Source organism: Zophobas morio, unplaced genomic scaffold (assembly GCF_036711695.1).
Source record: "Zophobas morio isolate AGI-343-1 ecotype UQ-CSIRO unplaced genomic scaffold, CSIRO_AGI_Zmor_V1 ptg000546l, whole genome shotgun sequence".
NCBI classification, from domain to species: Eukaryota; Metazoa; Arthropoda; class Insecta; order Coleoptera; family Tenebrionidae; genus Zophobas; species Zophobas morio.
This window is the reverse complement of record NW_026972649.1, coordinates 5,037-21,129: the sequence shown is the minus strand read 5'-3', so window position 1 is coordinate 21,129 and position 16,093 is coordinate 5,037. Positions and strand designations below refer to the sequence as shown.

The window sequence follows — 16,093 nt, the reverse complement described above, 5'->3', positions numbered from 1 at the left end:
TGCCTGTTATATTTTGTTTATTCCTTTGAAAATCAGCGCAGAATTAAATTTAATTTGAAACACTTTAATAAAAGAACGTAATAAAAAGAAGTCACTAAACTTTTTTAAAAGTTTTAAAAAAATATAACTAAAAACTACCAAATTCCTAATCAGGATTTAAGTAAAAAATAAGTCAGTAAGAATTTCAAAAATTTATTAAAATTTTTTTGGGAGACGATAATACTTCAGTCAGGATTAAGAGAAAATTCAAAAAGGTTAAGATTCTAAACAACACGAGGATGCAAACTATAGCTAACGTTCTATAATTTGCTGTACGTTAACTCTTTTTCCTTCCTCTTCCCGCAATATTTACTTTTTTATTTTTGTTTTTACTCTTCTTGACAACGGCGGCCTAAAAGAAATAAAGTTATAAAAAAAACCGAAAGATTAAAAAAAAAAAATTACGGGCCGCTTCGATGCCGTCACCGAAAAAAAGGAATCAATTCGTCCTTGAACCGCCGCCGTTGCAGATTTTACAAGTTTAGCTGCGCCGTTGCGAATTCGTTCATGACTAAATCCATTTTCTTCACACATAAACTGAACTAAACCTTCAATATCCGGCAACTGCCAAACAAGCTACGAAAAAAAAATTATCAACAAAAATCACTAAAATAATTTCTAAATAAAAATCGCTATTATAAATTTCAAAAGTTAAATTACATTACAAAAAAATGGAATCAACTAAAATTTACGTCAACTACCTTCACATCATCACAACTTCGTACTTCGGGATTTTTAAAAAAATCACGTGCCTCTTTATACTTCCAATCTGTAAAAGGGAATTATAAGCAGTAAACAAAACTCAACGCCAGTCAGATACTCTCAACAACGGGATGCTTTTTGAGGTCCAAATGCTTAAGAATAGTTTCAATGTCTTTGTGTTCTCTTATTAGCGACAAGGCACGTTGAGGGCCGACTTTGCCAATCGTCTCGCAGTAGTCACAACCAAGAAGAATGCAAAGATCTATAAACTAACATTGTTTATAAACTGGTATACAAAAGTTTGAAATTTTAAGTAAAGGAAAATTAAAAAAAAATTTATATTAAGTTAAAAGTAGATCTATTTTTTAAAAATGGAAATAATGAAAATATTCCCCGAACTTTATATTTTCTAAAAAAACACAAGGAAACCAAGTGACTTAAAGGCAGTTACATCAACCAATCATATTAAAAAAATCGACAAATAGAATAAAAGTAATCCGGTATTAACCAATAGTAGTGTAAGTAAAATGAATGAGAGCCAATAAACAAGCATGGCTTACTTGATCCATAGAAATATTAAGTTCCTCCAATGCAACATTCAAGTTAATTTCTTGGATCGGTAACTTCCGAGCATCCGAAAAAGTTATACGCCTTAACAAGATGGGAGTTCCAAAAGTAAGCGCATCCAGATCTTCAGTTCCAGTAGCAAATACCTAAAATAATAGAGAATAGAAAAAAAAATGCATAAAAAACATATAAAGATGTTAAAATGCTAAACTTCAATGAACGGATAATTATTAATGGGAAATAAGTTTTTACATGAAAATGGATACGGCCGTCAGTGGCGGGCTCGAGGCAATAAGCAATGCACTCTTGGGCCGCCCGCACCAATAAAAAAAATTAACGCCTTTTATACTTACTTTTCCTAGTTTGACCAGCTCAGCGCACTGCGCTTCCGCTTCGCACGGCGCCTAACAATAGGAGGAATATGCATATATAAGTCACTTGTAGCAGTATATCTTTTGATATTATAATAATTGCCCTCTCACCAACCAAAAAATGTTAACTGGACCAACTGTCCCATAATTGGTTGCTTTTAACTAATGCACGTCTTTACAGTAAGCAATTTTAAAAGCTCGAGAAGATCGTTGATCAAAGCATTACTAATAATATTAAAAGGTGTTCATAATTTTTATATTTTAACAAACTTATATAAAGCACGTTAAAGTTAAAGTGAGTTTTATTAGTTTTTACTCAATTACTCCACTGGTACTTTCTATCAACATTAATATAGCAGCTAATATTATAAACAAAACTCTTATTTTATTATCTTTAGAAAAGATGGAATCAAGTGCTTCACCCAAAAGCAAAACTTTATAAAAACGTTAAACGCAGATTATGTGTGCCTGGATTTCCATCCAAATAACAAATAAAAATTGAACCTATAAGGACGCGATAAAAAACGATAATTTACGGCGCCAAATGCTTTAACATGACTAAAAAACACTCCACAGCGCAATTACATCCCAATCCCAACCAATCAAATTATAGTAATGGCCTTGAAAAAAAGCGGTAAAAAGTGCTAAAATAAAAGTGAACGAGAAAACCAATAATAAACTTTTTCTTGTGTTCTTCTTATTAAGTATAATTAATTACTATTACTTATTACTACTTCTTTTTTAAAATTAATACTGACTCTATTGAGAAGACTGGAAGATTAAAATAAGATTTTTAATAATAATATTAAATTAAACAAAATTTCATGTTAACTATTACTCCTACTATAAAAGGTATAGAGTTAATAATAAAAATTACCTAAAACTGTAGTATAATAGTAATAAATAACATAAACATCAAGAATAAAATTAATTATATTAAATTAAAAAATTTAAATTATAATAAATTAATATGAAAATTTTATTTCTAAAGTTTCTAGTTTACTTGATTAAAACAAATTTAATTTGTAAGAAAATTTTTCAAAATTCTAAAATCACTAACATTAAAGAAAAAAATAAAAAAAATTATATTTATTTTTAATTCCTAAATTTTTCTGGTGTCCCTGATTTAAACAAATTTAAAAGTTTAAGAGAAAGATTAAAACTTCACAAATCAATATGTAAAATATATTTACTAAAAAAAAACTTACTTAAATAATATTAATAATTATATTATTTTAGTTAACTTAGTTATTAATGATTTACAATAACAGAAGAAAAATAAATTTCTATAATCAATTCCAATCAGAAAAATTATTAAAAATATTATATTTATATATTTTTTAAATGTTTTCTTAATTATAATTCATTTAGATTTAAGGAAATTTTCTTAAAATCTATTGCGTATAAAAAGAATATATTAATAAAACTATAAAAAATTATTATTTTCTTTACAACTTTATTTCAAGTTTACCTACTAAAAACATTTAAATTTAAAAAATATTGAATTTACAAAAATCAATTTCATATAATAAAAATTACAAAATGAACTTTATAAAATATATTATTATTTTATACTATAAATCAAATTTTTTTCTAGTCTAGTTTACTTAAAATTTAGAACAAGAAGAGTTGAAAAGAAAAGAATAAAATTTTTAAAATCAACTTCATTTTAAAATTACTTGACTAAACAAAATTTTTTAAATTAAAAAAAACCACCGAAAATGAAAAAATACTACAGATTTCCTAATTAAATTACTTTCCATTTATTATATAAATATAAAATCAAAACCTCGATGTAAGGTATTCCCATTAACATCAAAAGTTTCTTGCAGTCCTCATTATGTTTTTTAGTAGCTTTCACCATTCTTCGCGTAAATTTGGCGACATCCTGTGGTGTGCCAGACTCGTAAGCCTGAATTATATAAAAAAAATTTTATACTACAATTCAAATGTAAATTAATTGTAATAAAAGTTTTCTTAAATGCATTTTGTTTAAGATAAAAAGAACATAAAATAATACTTTATAATTTTTAATAACAAAAAAGAAAAATACGAATTTTAAAAAAATAAAATTATATAAATAAATTTTTATTAAAAATGAAATTATTTTATTTAATAATTTCTTAATTAAAGTAAAACTCATACTAAAAGTCGAGAATGAAATTATTTTTTTTAAAAGATTCTTAAAATAACAATATTTATATACAAATATATAAATTTTTATACATAATAGCTTTATAAAATAAATAAATTACATCCCACTAATCATAAATTATAAAAAAATCAAAACAAAAAAACCGCATTTATTCATAAAATAAGAAAAATTAAAAACACTAATAATAATGAAATAAATTTAAAATTTACAAAAGAAATGCAATTAAAAAACTACAGTTATTTAATTTAATTTCTACTAGTAATAAGGTTGTATACTTTGAAATATATAAGAGTTAAAATAAATTGAAAACTATAATTTTTATTAAAAAAAATTCTAATGAGCTAAAATTCTTTAAAGACAAAAATTTTTAAAGATTATAAACAAAATTCTAAAAGAGTAATAGTAGCGCTTTAAATAAGATTAATGATAATTAAAAAAATTGTGTTATAATAATATAAATATACTTAATATTTTAAAAGCATAACAAGTAAAATAATTATATATATACATAAAATACTAAATTTCGTAAAAATTGGAAAATGTAAGAAAGAATAAATTATGCTAAAAAAAAAGTTTAGAAGTAAAAAAACAAGCAAATTATATTTTATAAAATAAATATAATAAAATTTTATCAAAAAAGTAGAATATATTAAGTATAGAGAAATTAATATATAAAGACTTCAAGCAAACTTTTCTGTGTTTCCACTCTCCTTTCTGTTCTTCTCTCGAGTTCGCAGCTTTTAAGTTCTGGAGGTTTTCCATCGAAAACATAACTTAAAATTAATTTATATGGTGAAGTTAAAAAATATATAAAAAGTGGAAAAAAAATTAATAATAATTTTAATTTAGTTAAGTTAATAAAGTTATATACCATGGTTTGATTCCATTCTCACACATTCTAACGGTTCTATAGAACATGCCCATTAAATGACTATTAAATAATGATATTATTACAATAATGTACTGTAATTTTTATAAAAAATCAAAAATATATACCCTTCAATATATAATACGTTTGAATTATACAAGAAAAAAAGCTGCAGCTGAAGTAAAATGTTTAAGTTTTAATTAAAACCTAGTTGTTTCGCCTTCTTCGTTTTGTAGGTTATTACCTTCAGATCTAACAGCAACAAGAAATTGATAAATACTCGTAGAAGCATCAATGGCAATCTACTTAGTAATATATTAATAACCGGTTTATATTAACGAAACTCTTTAGTGGAATTCATTTAAATAAAATTTCACCTTGCGACCAAAATAGTTTTTAATTTCCTTCTCTATAACTGAATTGGGCGCATAATCTATTAATAATTGAGATAATCCTTTAATGCCCATTATTTTTTTGTAAAAATAAAAAAAGGATCACTACACTGGAAGGGTAGGATAATAAAAACCAAGTGCTCGTGCTCATACAGAACGCACGTGACAAGGAGATGGTAGAAGTGGTTTTTCTAACTTCTACGTTTAAGTATTAAAAACCTACTATCTCCGAAATAATTTTAGTTAATGAACTTGAACGTTATTGTTTAGAAAATTATTTTAACCATTTTTTTTTATTTCGCTAACTATTTAACTGTCTAACCAAAAGAGTTGATACAATGAACAAGTTCTGGAAAAGAAACAACGAAGCTATACATTAAGCAAGTAAACTTAAGAATAAGGAAGTTGTGTAAGTGGGACATAGTTATTATTAACTTTAGTCATAGCTGACCACTGACAATATAACTTTTTTTACCTTATGTAATTCACCAGTTTTAGGTCTTTTTATCTAGGATTTATCACTTCTATAATTTGCGTAATTATACTAATAAAATTTCATTATAAAGGTGCGTTTTGCTTTTAAAATTTACACATCGCGCTATTTACTTAAAATCTTAGCTTAGAAAAGTAAAACGACTTTAGGTATCCTAATAAAAATCATTTTGAAACAATGTTTACGTTTAAATAAAGTTTCTAAATCTGTTTAAAATATTTAGTAAAACTAGTTAACTTAGCATTTACTTAGTTGTCCTCTTAACTACTAATATATTTAGTAACTACAGTTATAACGCCCACTAGGCTTTTAGTCTTTGTTCTAGTCTCCTAGACTAAAACTACTATCTTTATAATATCCCTGGTCCTCTAGGCCAACTTAAAACCACAACAACAAAGACGCAGTAAAATCCGAAAAAAAAGACGGGAAGAAAGAGCAGAAAAATAGGTAGAACCGCCCGTATGTTCTATTAAAAAACATATATATATATATCATACATAAAATGTAGCATTAGATTATTAAGGGTCTAATAAACAATTTTCAGTAACCCTTAATAATTCAATTTTTAAACCCGTGCTTAAGGTGATTAAACGCTAAACAGTTTACGCTTACACGAGAACTTTGCACTCCCTACGAAAACTGACCTTGAACGTTGTACTTACTGTTACCGACAATTTATAGTGGTTGCCTCACGAAATATAAGGACATTTCACGTATAATGAGGTTTTTTGAGCAACTATTTTTTAGACTAAATAGACCTATATTCCTTATTCGTCTTTATGTGTATGTACTTTCCCCTTTTTTCTCGGTCCTCACGCCAAGCAACGCCACGCAAACTATTAATGTTACTGAGCACTTGAAGGCTTAAATTAAACATTTTAGTTAGCTAAACGGCACCCAGTAAATTTGTTCCTTTAAAGTAAGGATCCAAGTAGACACCTTTACTCATATAACAAAAAAATAAGTGAGTCACCTTTAATGCATATTATAGCAAAAACAAGCACTTAATATACCACCCATGCACATTTTTATAACAAAAAATAAAATAATTAACCAATAATAGTTTTCTCTAAATAACCATTATTACCCCATCTTTTGATTAGCCAATAGATAAAACTGAAAATTTCGGCGGTGGGGCAATAAACGTTACTTTGTTTAGCAACTCCTTTAATTTCCCTAAACCTCTTTTCCTTTATAGAAAAACTAAACGATTTTATATTAATTACTGCTTAATATTTAATTCCTCATAGTTTCTTAAACTTTTTACCCTACCTTTTATTTTGTTTTATTTGATTGCTCTAATCTGCAAAGTTTGGTAAAGTTCCCACTCTTTGACCTCTTAAATCACTGGTGATATTTAAAACACTAAACATTATTATATTAATTATAGCTCAATAGTATCTTCTAAATAATTAAAACTTATTTTTTATCTTTTTTATAATTACTATTTCTCTTTACAAAGTTTATGTAATACTATATAATCCTCTAGTTATTAATCTATAACTTTCTTGAGTTTAGACTTAAGATGGATCTACAACTCCCTAATGTTAGCAACTTGGGAGACAAAATTGCCAAGGTTTTTTTTTGTGACGTGCAAACTTTGTTGGAATTTTAGTTTTATGTCAACTTAGCTTGAACTGGAGATCGAAAAAGAACAAAAGTACAGAAGGGCTTCTGAGGATATTATAGTCCTGTACACTCCCTCGACTGACTCTAAAGTCGGTATATCTCCAGATGAACTGGAGAAGTTAGAGAATGCCAAGAAGTCGTTAATAGAAGCCCGAAGGCGTATAACGCGACTTTATCAGCAAATTGACCAACTTAAGTATCATCGCACATAAGGGAGGTCTTGTTGCTTATATAAAATTTAAATAATTTAGAAAAGCCTCTCGGTTTTCCGGTTTAAGTGCGGAGGAAAACGAGCTTCTTGACCATATTCGCGAAGTTATTCATCTTCTCCAAGTGGAATCTTCCGTTTACGAGGCCACTAAGCGAATAGCAGCTTTAAATGGGAAGCCCATTGAACTCCAGAAAGAACAAGAACGGCGCTTGAATTTATTACAACAAGCTGTGCAGAAATATAGAAAAAACAACAAAAAAATTATTGAATACTTAGAAAAGGCTGAACCTTTTGATTCTACAAGTTACCTTTCCATTAGTGGCGATCTAACAGTTAGAGTAAGTGTACACTTAAATTTAAATGCAGTGGACTACTTATCGTAGTATAGGTAATCAGCGCTGCTCATTTAGCGGCGCCCACGATCCCCGCCTCTAATAAAGTTGCTCCTTACTGTGCAGTTAAGCTAGACAACTCCACGGTGGCCACCACCACATCCCTTCCCGGCTCTCTTCTGCCTATATGGGACGAGGAATTCGAATTTAACTTAAACAAAAATCGAACTATTGAGTTTATGTTGTACAATGCAAAAGGCTTGATTTGCGGAATCGCTTTTTTTCATCTGGAAAAACTTTTGCAAACCAACGACTTAAAGCTGGATCTTCGCGTTGAGCCGCAGGGTACTTTGACTTGTGAACTTTCCTGGCGCAGGAAAACGGGCGGACATAAAGGCGAATTTGTAAGAAGAGGGGCTTTACTAGTTAATAAAAAGAAACTCGCTGTTCGCCACCATCTTTTTGTGGCCCACAGGCTCCACAAGAGTACTAAGTGCGCAGTTTGCCACCGTTCTATAGACAGAACGGGATTCCAGTGTTCAGGTAATGACCTTTTTTTGTTAATATCGGATGGAAGGCTCATGTTCTTGTAGAATGTCTTTTTACTTGCCACAAAAAATGCTGTGCAGAAGATCGGATCTTTTTGTCTTGCCCAAAAGTGGCCGTTCCGTGTATAACAGAATCCGCTAAGGCGAGTCGAACTAATAAACTGTATAGATTTTTTTGCCTATAATTTTTTAACCTACTAATTACAGTCTCGAAAGAAGTTTGAAATTCCACACTTGTTTCAACCTTTTAAAAGCTGGAACCTTAAAGCCTTCTGTGGCTGGTGTGGGACTTCCATCTTTGGAAAGAATGCTGTTAAATGCGATCGTAAAATTTTAAAGCTCTTTTATTAATATAAACGTTACTAAGATTTGTTATTAATAGATTGTCACTGGGTGTGCCATAAGCGCTGTCAAGAGCTTGTGCCTAACGTTTGTGGAATGTCCATAGATTTCGCACGTGCAGTAGCTGGCCTGAGCGTTCAGCCACACGGTTTTTACTGTTTATTGACTTCTTACTGTCGCTTGCAACGAACCAAGTTGAATACAGAAACCACGCCGTCTCCCGTTCCACCTGTAAAAGTAGACCAAATTGAGTTAGCCAAAGTGGAAGCGGCCAAAGACGACAAGTTATATTATGCGGAAAAAGCCTTTGAAGATCGGGTTAGTCTGCTCTGCAGATTCCGGAGTGGGGGGTTCTGGGCTTATTTAGACCACCATTATAGGTTTTAGGGGAAATCACAACACCCGCTGGTGTGTTGCCTACCAAAATATCGCTCAGCCACTTCACTTTCAAGGCCGTGTTAGGAAGAGGAAATTTTGGAAAGGTGGTGTTTGTATAGCCAGCACGTCCTCTGAAGGGTAACCCTCGTTGCCTTGCTATATAACAGGTGATCCTTGCAAAAGCCACAAAGTACAAACACGTTCCAGATGCACCGCTGTTTGCTATAAAGCTTATCAAAAAGTGGAGTGCTCTCGATGAGGAGGAGAGGTGGGCCTTATCCTCCAGACTTCATGTTATTTGTTATTTGTTATTGTGAAGTCACGCAGTATCTTCACGGAGAAGCGGATTCTGCAGCTGGTAACGGAAGTGAAGCATCCGTTTTTGATCCACATGTACGCATGCTTCCAGACGCCCGACCACCTTTGCTTCTGCATGGAGTACGCTGCTGGGGGCGACCTCATGATGCACATCCACAGAGCCATCTTCACCAACCAACGTGGCCAGTAAGCTTGCTGACCTGGATAGCTAGTTCACTCTCCATAAAGTAGGGCTTTTATTCGTCAGGTTCTATGCTGCAGAGGTCTTACTGGGTCTTGAGTTTCTGCACAAGCGCGGCATTGTCTATAGAGACCTCAAGCTGGACAACCTGCTACTCGACAAGGACGGACATATCAAAATCGCCGATTTTGGACTCTGCAAGGAAAATATGCGGCATGGCGACAGAACATCGACCTTTTGCGGAACTCCAGAATTTATTGCTCCCGAAGTACTAACGGCGGACGACTACACGCGCTCAGTGGACTGGTGGGCTCTCGGCGTGTTGATATTCGAGATGCTTGTTGGCCAGGTGGCTTAAGGGCGGGAACTTGGTCTTACTATGATCGGATTGTATACTAATGCTATGGTAGGCACCCTTCTATGGAGATACGGAGGAGGAGATCTTTGAGGCGATTGTGAAATGCAAGTATGTAGTGCCCCGATTCTTACAGCCAGCCGCGGCGTCCGTCATCAAGCAGGTCTTAATAGTCGCTAACGTGGCGACTCACGTGCCGACTCGATTCGAAAATACGCCAGTTGCTCGTAAAAGAGCCCCAACTCCGCCTGGGAAGTTCTGAGCGGGACGCCCTCGAGCTTAAGGAACATCCATTTTTCAACGGCGTTGATTGGACAGCCCTGGAAACTAAGCAGATTGCGCCGCCGTATGTTCCTACAATTGTACGTTTCTTAGGCTTAACCATAACATATAAACGATTTTATTAATCATTTTTCTGCAGATCAACGATGGATTGAGCAATTTTGATGAGATGTTTACCTCTGAGGAGCCAAAGCTCTCCATTTTAGAAGGCGGCCCACTGGATGAAAGAGAGCAGGCGCTTTTCACAAACTTTTCGTTTACTTCCAAGTGGCTCGATGTCTGAACAAATTGTTTAAACTTAACAGCGACCCTTCAGTAGTGCTTTAAGCGATATAATAAAAATATAAACAGCGGAAGAAAAATACTTTTTCCCATCATTTAGCAAAAAGGTGTTTATCCTATCGAATTCCTTTTTTCTTCATGTGTATTTTTCGTTAGGGTCATGATTCCTATAAAGGCCTGAATCAAGTAAAAAAGATAATAAGCGAATTTTTTAATTTTCTTTACCGTTTTGTGTCCAACAACTATAAAATTATTTCCCGTTGCAGACCAAACAATTTTCTTGACGAGCAAATCTGTTACTAAAGAAAGATATTAAAGTTATTATAAACATTTATTATTAGCAACCAACCATTTTGGAATCCTGGAATATGTACAGCAAAACAACCAATAGGAGTCCATAAGCCAAAGGCCTGTATTCCCGTGCAGATGCTTAAAATTACTTTTTTAGGGTGCCAAGCAAGGGAAGTGACGACATTTCTCTTTTAATACAACTCGCGTCAGTGCAATCCAATTTATAGCACAATTATTTAGAGCGATTTACCATAATTACAACAGAATTTATTTTTAAAGTTTTAGAATTATATATAAAGACGCACTTCGGCATGTTTTCTAGTAAAAGGAATTTATTATTTTAAGAATGAAAAATTAAAAGCTTTATTATTATAACCACTTTTTACACACAAATATGATCCACAGCCACTTTGGAGCATAACTGAAGCACTTTTAGCACAAACTACTTTAGGAAAGGCAACTGCCTCTGCTTTACTTACTACAATAACTATAAAAAAATAATGTTTGAAAATTTTAATTTAATTAATTTTCTTTTAGCGAAAGAATGATAATCGTACAAGTCATCTGCCCTTCCTGTTCAATTTCTTGAAAAACAATCACGCGATATGCAATAACTAGTGGTAAAGCACTAGGAAGCTGTCTTTGTAAAACAGGACGCACTGTAGTGGAGGTAAACACTGTAATCTTTAGAAACAATTGTATTAAAGTTTAATAAAAAAAATTTTAAAATCACTTCATAAATAAATCAATTAATTTTTTAAAAAAATTAAAAATTTTAAATGTCCTAACCGTGTCCATCGAGTTTAACGCCGCAAAGAAATCTCCAGTATTATACCACAAAAGATTTCGAATTCCCAGTATTTCCTAGAAATTAGAGCTCAATGACAGAAAGAATAAACGAAAAATAATAATGCACCAGGCCTTGCTCATATTTACCAAGGAGCATACCTTGAATGGAGTAGAGGCAAATTTTATACTAATAAATTTTAAAAGAAATAATAAGGAAAAATTATAGGTCTACAATTTTCATTAAGCAAAAATGAAACCGTTTCTTACATGTAAAACTGAATCCACTACACAAAAAAGAGCTTCAAAGATGGGAGACCATAATAAGTGCGTGGCATCTTTGGTACTTAGCGAAAATGCCTTTAATGTATATTAAAAAAAAAGAAAAACTAAATATAAGTGAGAAAAAAAAATATTCTTTGGCATTTATAACTTTTTTAAATGATTGTGTACTTTATGAAGTTGATAAGTAGTAGTGGAGAGAATAGACACGTAATCGCGGTTGTTTTCCTTTCTAACAATAGCAAAATATTTATTTCCGCAGCTAAATTTTCCGTCTACATCAATTTTTATAAATTTTTATTTATGTTAACAGTAAAAAATTCAAATTGTTACAAAAATATTAATACTTGAATAGTTCATTGACTTTGGTTTTTTTATAAAAGAAGCATTTTTGGTGAGCAAAGACCATATAGAAATTCTAAGCTAATGCAATAATATTAACATAATCCTAAGGTATTAAATACAGTACAAAAAAATACGTTGAACTCTAGAAGAACGGCAAAATGAGTTGAGTCAGGAAACCAGAAGGCATCAGAATAATGAAAGCAATCAACAAAGTTCTTTATACCAGAAGACTCCTCTTCCATGTCAAGAAGCTCAAGGTGGCAAGAATCAACATAAAGGCACAAAAGGAATCTAATGGTATTCAGAAGCTCTTAGATTGTTAATTTCTTTCTAAAAAATCTAAATTACATCCTAGCATTGAATACTAAAAAAATAAAATAATACTTGGAATTAGGAGACCACAACAATTCTTTAATGTTGCTGCTACAAAGATAAGACTTTTTCTTGTGTAGAAATCCATTTGCTTTGTACAACCACACAGTAATTTGGTTTCGGATAAAAGTAGCTAAAAAAAGATGGGGTTTTCCGTTGCCTTCGGAAGAGTCAATAAAGGCCTCTGAAATACTTATCTTAGAAGATGGTATAGGTATGATTTCGGGTTCAAAATATATATCCATACAGAGTAATCTTATAAGTTTACAAAGTAAAAGAATATTTATTAACTGTATTTCGCTGTGAGGTTGGCATAGAAGTCATGCTCAACCAGCAGAGGGAGTAGGATGGGCACTTTTTTCTTTTCAGTTAGCATTTTAATTGGCTACCATTGTTAAATTTAACATATCGCGAGAAGAATCTAAGCTCTAAGCTAAATTGTTCCTTTGTGAGGCTTAAAATTTTCTTTAAATGGAGCAAATGATACATAAAATTTCACAAAAAACTTCCAAACAATAATTGATTATTTCAATTCCTATATATTCATCGAAGATTTATGTTTGAAAAATCTCAACTAAGTTTAACACAAAAAAGATATACAAGTTTTCGATCTCCTTATGGGGTGTTTTTAGGTTTACTTACCTAAAGAAGCTTTTTTAAATTTGCTTCCATTAAAGTAATAACGATAGTCAAAATTTGAGCTAAGATAAAAGGGAAACCTATTGTTAACAACATAACGTCAAAGTTAATATAGGAAATGTATATATTGCATATAAGGTGTGCAGTTGGAATGCGTCGACTTGTAACTTTTTTTTTCTAGCCCTGGCATACCACGGCCGGTCTTCTTGAGACCTAAAGCCGCTTAAGCTGAATCTCCCTCTTCTGCAAGGTTGGAGCAATAGTGCCCGCCAGTGTAAAAAGCTTTTTAGAAAGCTATAATGCCTGTCCCGAAGGACTGGAAAAGCGGGAAATATTCGATCGAATTCCCGCCACTTGGCCAGGTGTCGTAGAAAACCATTAGAAACCACCATCGGGAGGGACAACCCTAGGCACAAGACCCGAGTCCGCCTGGAGACGCCGGCCAGTACCACTGCCAGCCAGGCCTCCCCAACTATGAGCTCCTCGCCCTAAGGGAGGAGCTCCAACTTGTAAAGTTACTAGATATTGGATCTAAAAAACCAAAAATAGGATGTACACAAAATTAGGGTTAAGGCCTCCATACTTAACTTTAAGTGCGCAAGTTCTAAGGAGAGAATACTTAAAGTTTAAGATGTTTATTACATAAAACAAACTTGTATAAGCCAATCTCTGTCACTGAGCTGATTTACTTTGCTATTGTTATTACCTTAAACTCGCTACGTTGAAAGATAAAAAATTATTTTTGTAACTCTATTCAATTATTTTGCATAGTTGTAAAGCAATTCTATAGGCCCAGCTTTAGTGATACGTCTTCTCGCACCTCTGTGCTTAGAAGTTATAAAGCCATGGTGTCTTTAGGTGATATATAAGTATTTGCCCGAAAGAACCATATGGCGTGTATATCAAAATAAACATTTTTAAGGTATAGAATATAATACTTCTGCTTAGAAATTTGCGTGCAGGTACTCTAAAAGATGTTATTAGGTGGTGCGTGGTCTATCAGGAACTCATCTTGAGAGTAATTTTTGGAAGAAATGGACTAGTGTCCCTTAGGCAGCTGGGGGTTTTCATAATAAATAAAATATTACTCAATAAATTTTCTTCCTATAAACTTATATTTGAACAACCTTGTGTCTTTTATTGTTAAGTTTCAAAATAACAATTGAGAAAAATAAAGAACCAATTGATTCAAGTTTAAGAACTCTAAGAGAGTGATTACTCTTGATATGAAATTAAATAGTACATTTTGTTGTTAGTGTTGTTTTTCGTTTAGTACTATTGGACATGTGAGGACCCGAAACTTATTTGCGAAATTATGCAGGATAACGCTAAAAACTCTCGATATATAAATTATAAACTAATGAGTAGTCTTTCTTTTTCTGAACTGGAACCTTTTTTTGTTTTTTTAAAAAATATATATTATTTAAACGAAAAATTAAAAAAATATATATTATAATTTGAGTCTAACACACTTCGTAACTAATAAAAATGAACACTTTTATAAAACTATTTTTAACTGAAATTAATCGGTTTCCATTATGCTATTTTACTTAACTTGTTGCCTTTATATGCGGTGGGAAGTAGGTTCTAGCTTAGGTGAGAAAGTCATACAAGATTGCTCTTGATTACACCTCTTGGAGCTACCTAGGCCTCTCCTGTGCCCAATGTATACTAAACAGTCTGAGCTCGAAAAACCGGGCATCTGCAAGAGACGTTATAAAAAAAGCGAGATCAGCACACCAATCGGTTACTGGAAGATGAGGTGGGAAGGTGCACGCTATCGCCGACCGCGCAATGGGCTCTAAGTATACAGTGGGTCAGGGTAAAACTATTTTTAATATATAAGGCCTAACTGTGCTTTTTGCTATAAAGGCTAATGATGTTATTTCCTAGTATACATGTATATAACAGCGCGGCCATATATATATATATATATATATATATATATATATATATGAGCATTGCTTTAATACAAAACTTATTGCTATTGTCTGCTCTATCACCCTGTTGAGAACTCGTAACTTCGGGGTTTTCTTTTACGACCCGATTGAGTACCAGGAAATACCATTTATAAAAAAAGACCTCGAGGACTGATTGCGTTCGGGTACTACTCTCTTTCTTCATACTGTCTTGATGCACCCAGTACTTGGCGATCGTTTTGAATCTTGCAAGGACGTCATTGAACAGTTTCAGCGTTGTCATAACGAACACAAGTTTGGGAAGTTTTTGGGTTATTGCAACCAGGCGCGACTAGAGTTAGACCGGTGTCTTGCTAAATACGTATACACTTTAGACATTTAATATATATATACATATTTTATGTATCTCTTATCATTTTTCATTTCTTGAGTTTGTTTACCGTAAACAAATAAGGGCAACTCTAAGTTTTTAGTATCTATATTTTCATATATATATTATTAAGTCTCGAGAGAGAAGGGCTAGAAATCTTGAGGAATCTAAAATAAGAAAGAAGAGACTAGAGGAAGCTATGGCAGAAATGCGTTGAGTTATACTAATCTATTTTTTTTTAAAGTAATAAATAACTACCTGTTTAAAAGTCTACTTTAATATTTTATATCGTGAGCTCTAAACCTTTTTCCGTGGTCTATGCAATTAAATACTTTGTATATTCCAATTATTTTCAAAATTCAAATATTTACAAATTTTTATTGAATTTTGAAGACATGATTTAATTTCTTGTTTTTTCGTTTTACCTTCTATTAACTTGAACTTCTTTGCACATATAAGGTCAACGTTAATAGCGAGATGATTTTCTGTTATTTTATATGTTAGCTGCAGTTGTATTGTTAATATATCTGGACCATCATGATTTAAAAGCTCTTAATTTACTAATTATACTAAAAATAATAACTATATATATTTTAGAGCTTATAAAATATATAACCGATTTGTCGTGACCTTTTAAAGGAATA

At 31.9% G+C, this 16,093-nt stretch overlaps 3 protein-coding genes across 4 annotated transcripts; 1 reads left to right on the top strand and 2 right to left on the bottom strand.

Annotated features, from left to right (window-relative positions):
• Positions 1-270: 270 nt before the first annotated feature.
• Positions 271-5,169, bottom strand: LOC135121280 (flap endonuclease 1-like). Its single transcript, XM_064045593.1, has 11 exons — positions 5,080-5,169; positions 4,910-5,004; positions 4,706-4,765; positions 4,514-4,607; positions 3,469-3,591; positions 1,662-1,712; positions 1,302-1,454; positions 860-1,010; positions 741-808; positions 445-615; positions 271-391 (listed from the first exon to the last, which is right to left on the bottom strand). The coding sequence occupies exons 1-11, from the start codon at positions 5,167-5,169 to the stop codon at positions 317-319; spliced, it is 1,131 nt and encodes a 376-aa protein (XP_063901663.1). The 3' UTR covers positions 271-316.
• Positions 5,170-6,827: 1,658 nt separating this feature from the next.
• On the top strand, positions 6,828-10,446 carry LOC135121278 (protein kinase C theta type-like). 2 transcript variants are annotated; one of them, XM_064045589.1, is made up of 16 exons: positions 6,828-6,937; positions 7,106-7,163; positions 7,219-7,412; positions 7,468-7,765; positions 7,816-8,302; positions 8,353-8,450; positions 8,515-8,632; positions 8,690-8,797; positions 8,855-8,967; positions 9,030-9,131; positions 9,195-9,295; positions 9,355-9,531; positions 9,593-9,875; positions 9,937-10,044; positions 10,103-10,243; positions 10,303-10,446. In XM_064045589.1, the coding sequence occupies exons 2-16, from the start codon at positions 7,113-7,115 to the stop codon at positions 10,444-10,446; spliced, it is 2,523 nt and encodes an 840-aa protein (XP_063901659.1). In that variant the 5' UTR covers positions 6,828-6,937; positions 7,106-7,112. The 2 variants fall into 2 exon arrangements, with proteins under 2 accessions (XP_063901659.1, XP_063901660.1); XM_064045590.1 differs by having other exon boundaries at positions 10,103-10,227; positions 10,303-10,407.
• LOC135121279 (WD repeat-containing protein WRAP73-like) lies at positions 10,404-12,046 on the bottom strand. The gene is made up of 11 exons (XM_064045591.1): positions 11,976-12,046; positions 11,793-11,882; positions 11,653-11,712; positions 11,526-11,600; positions 11,294-11,420; positions 11,113-11,223; positions 10,987-11,054; positions 10,795-10,924; positions 10,671-10,744; positions 10,529-10,622; positions 10,404-10,473 (listed from the first exon to the last, which is right to left on the bottom strand). The coding sequence occupies exons 3-10, from the start codon at positions 11,680-11,682 to the stop codon at positions 10,557-10,559; spliced, it is 681 nt and encodes a 226-aa protein (XP_063901661.1). The 5' UTR covers positions 11,683-11,712; positions 11,793-11,882; positions 11,976-12,046; the 3' UTR covers positions 10,404-10,473; positions 10,529-10,556.
• Between the last annotated feature and the right edge of the window lie 4,047 nt (positions 12,047-16,093).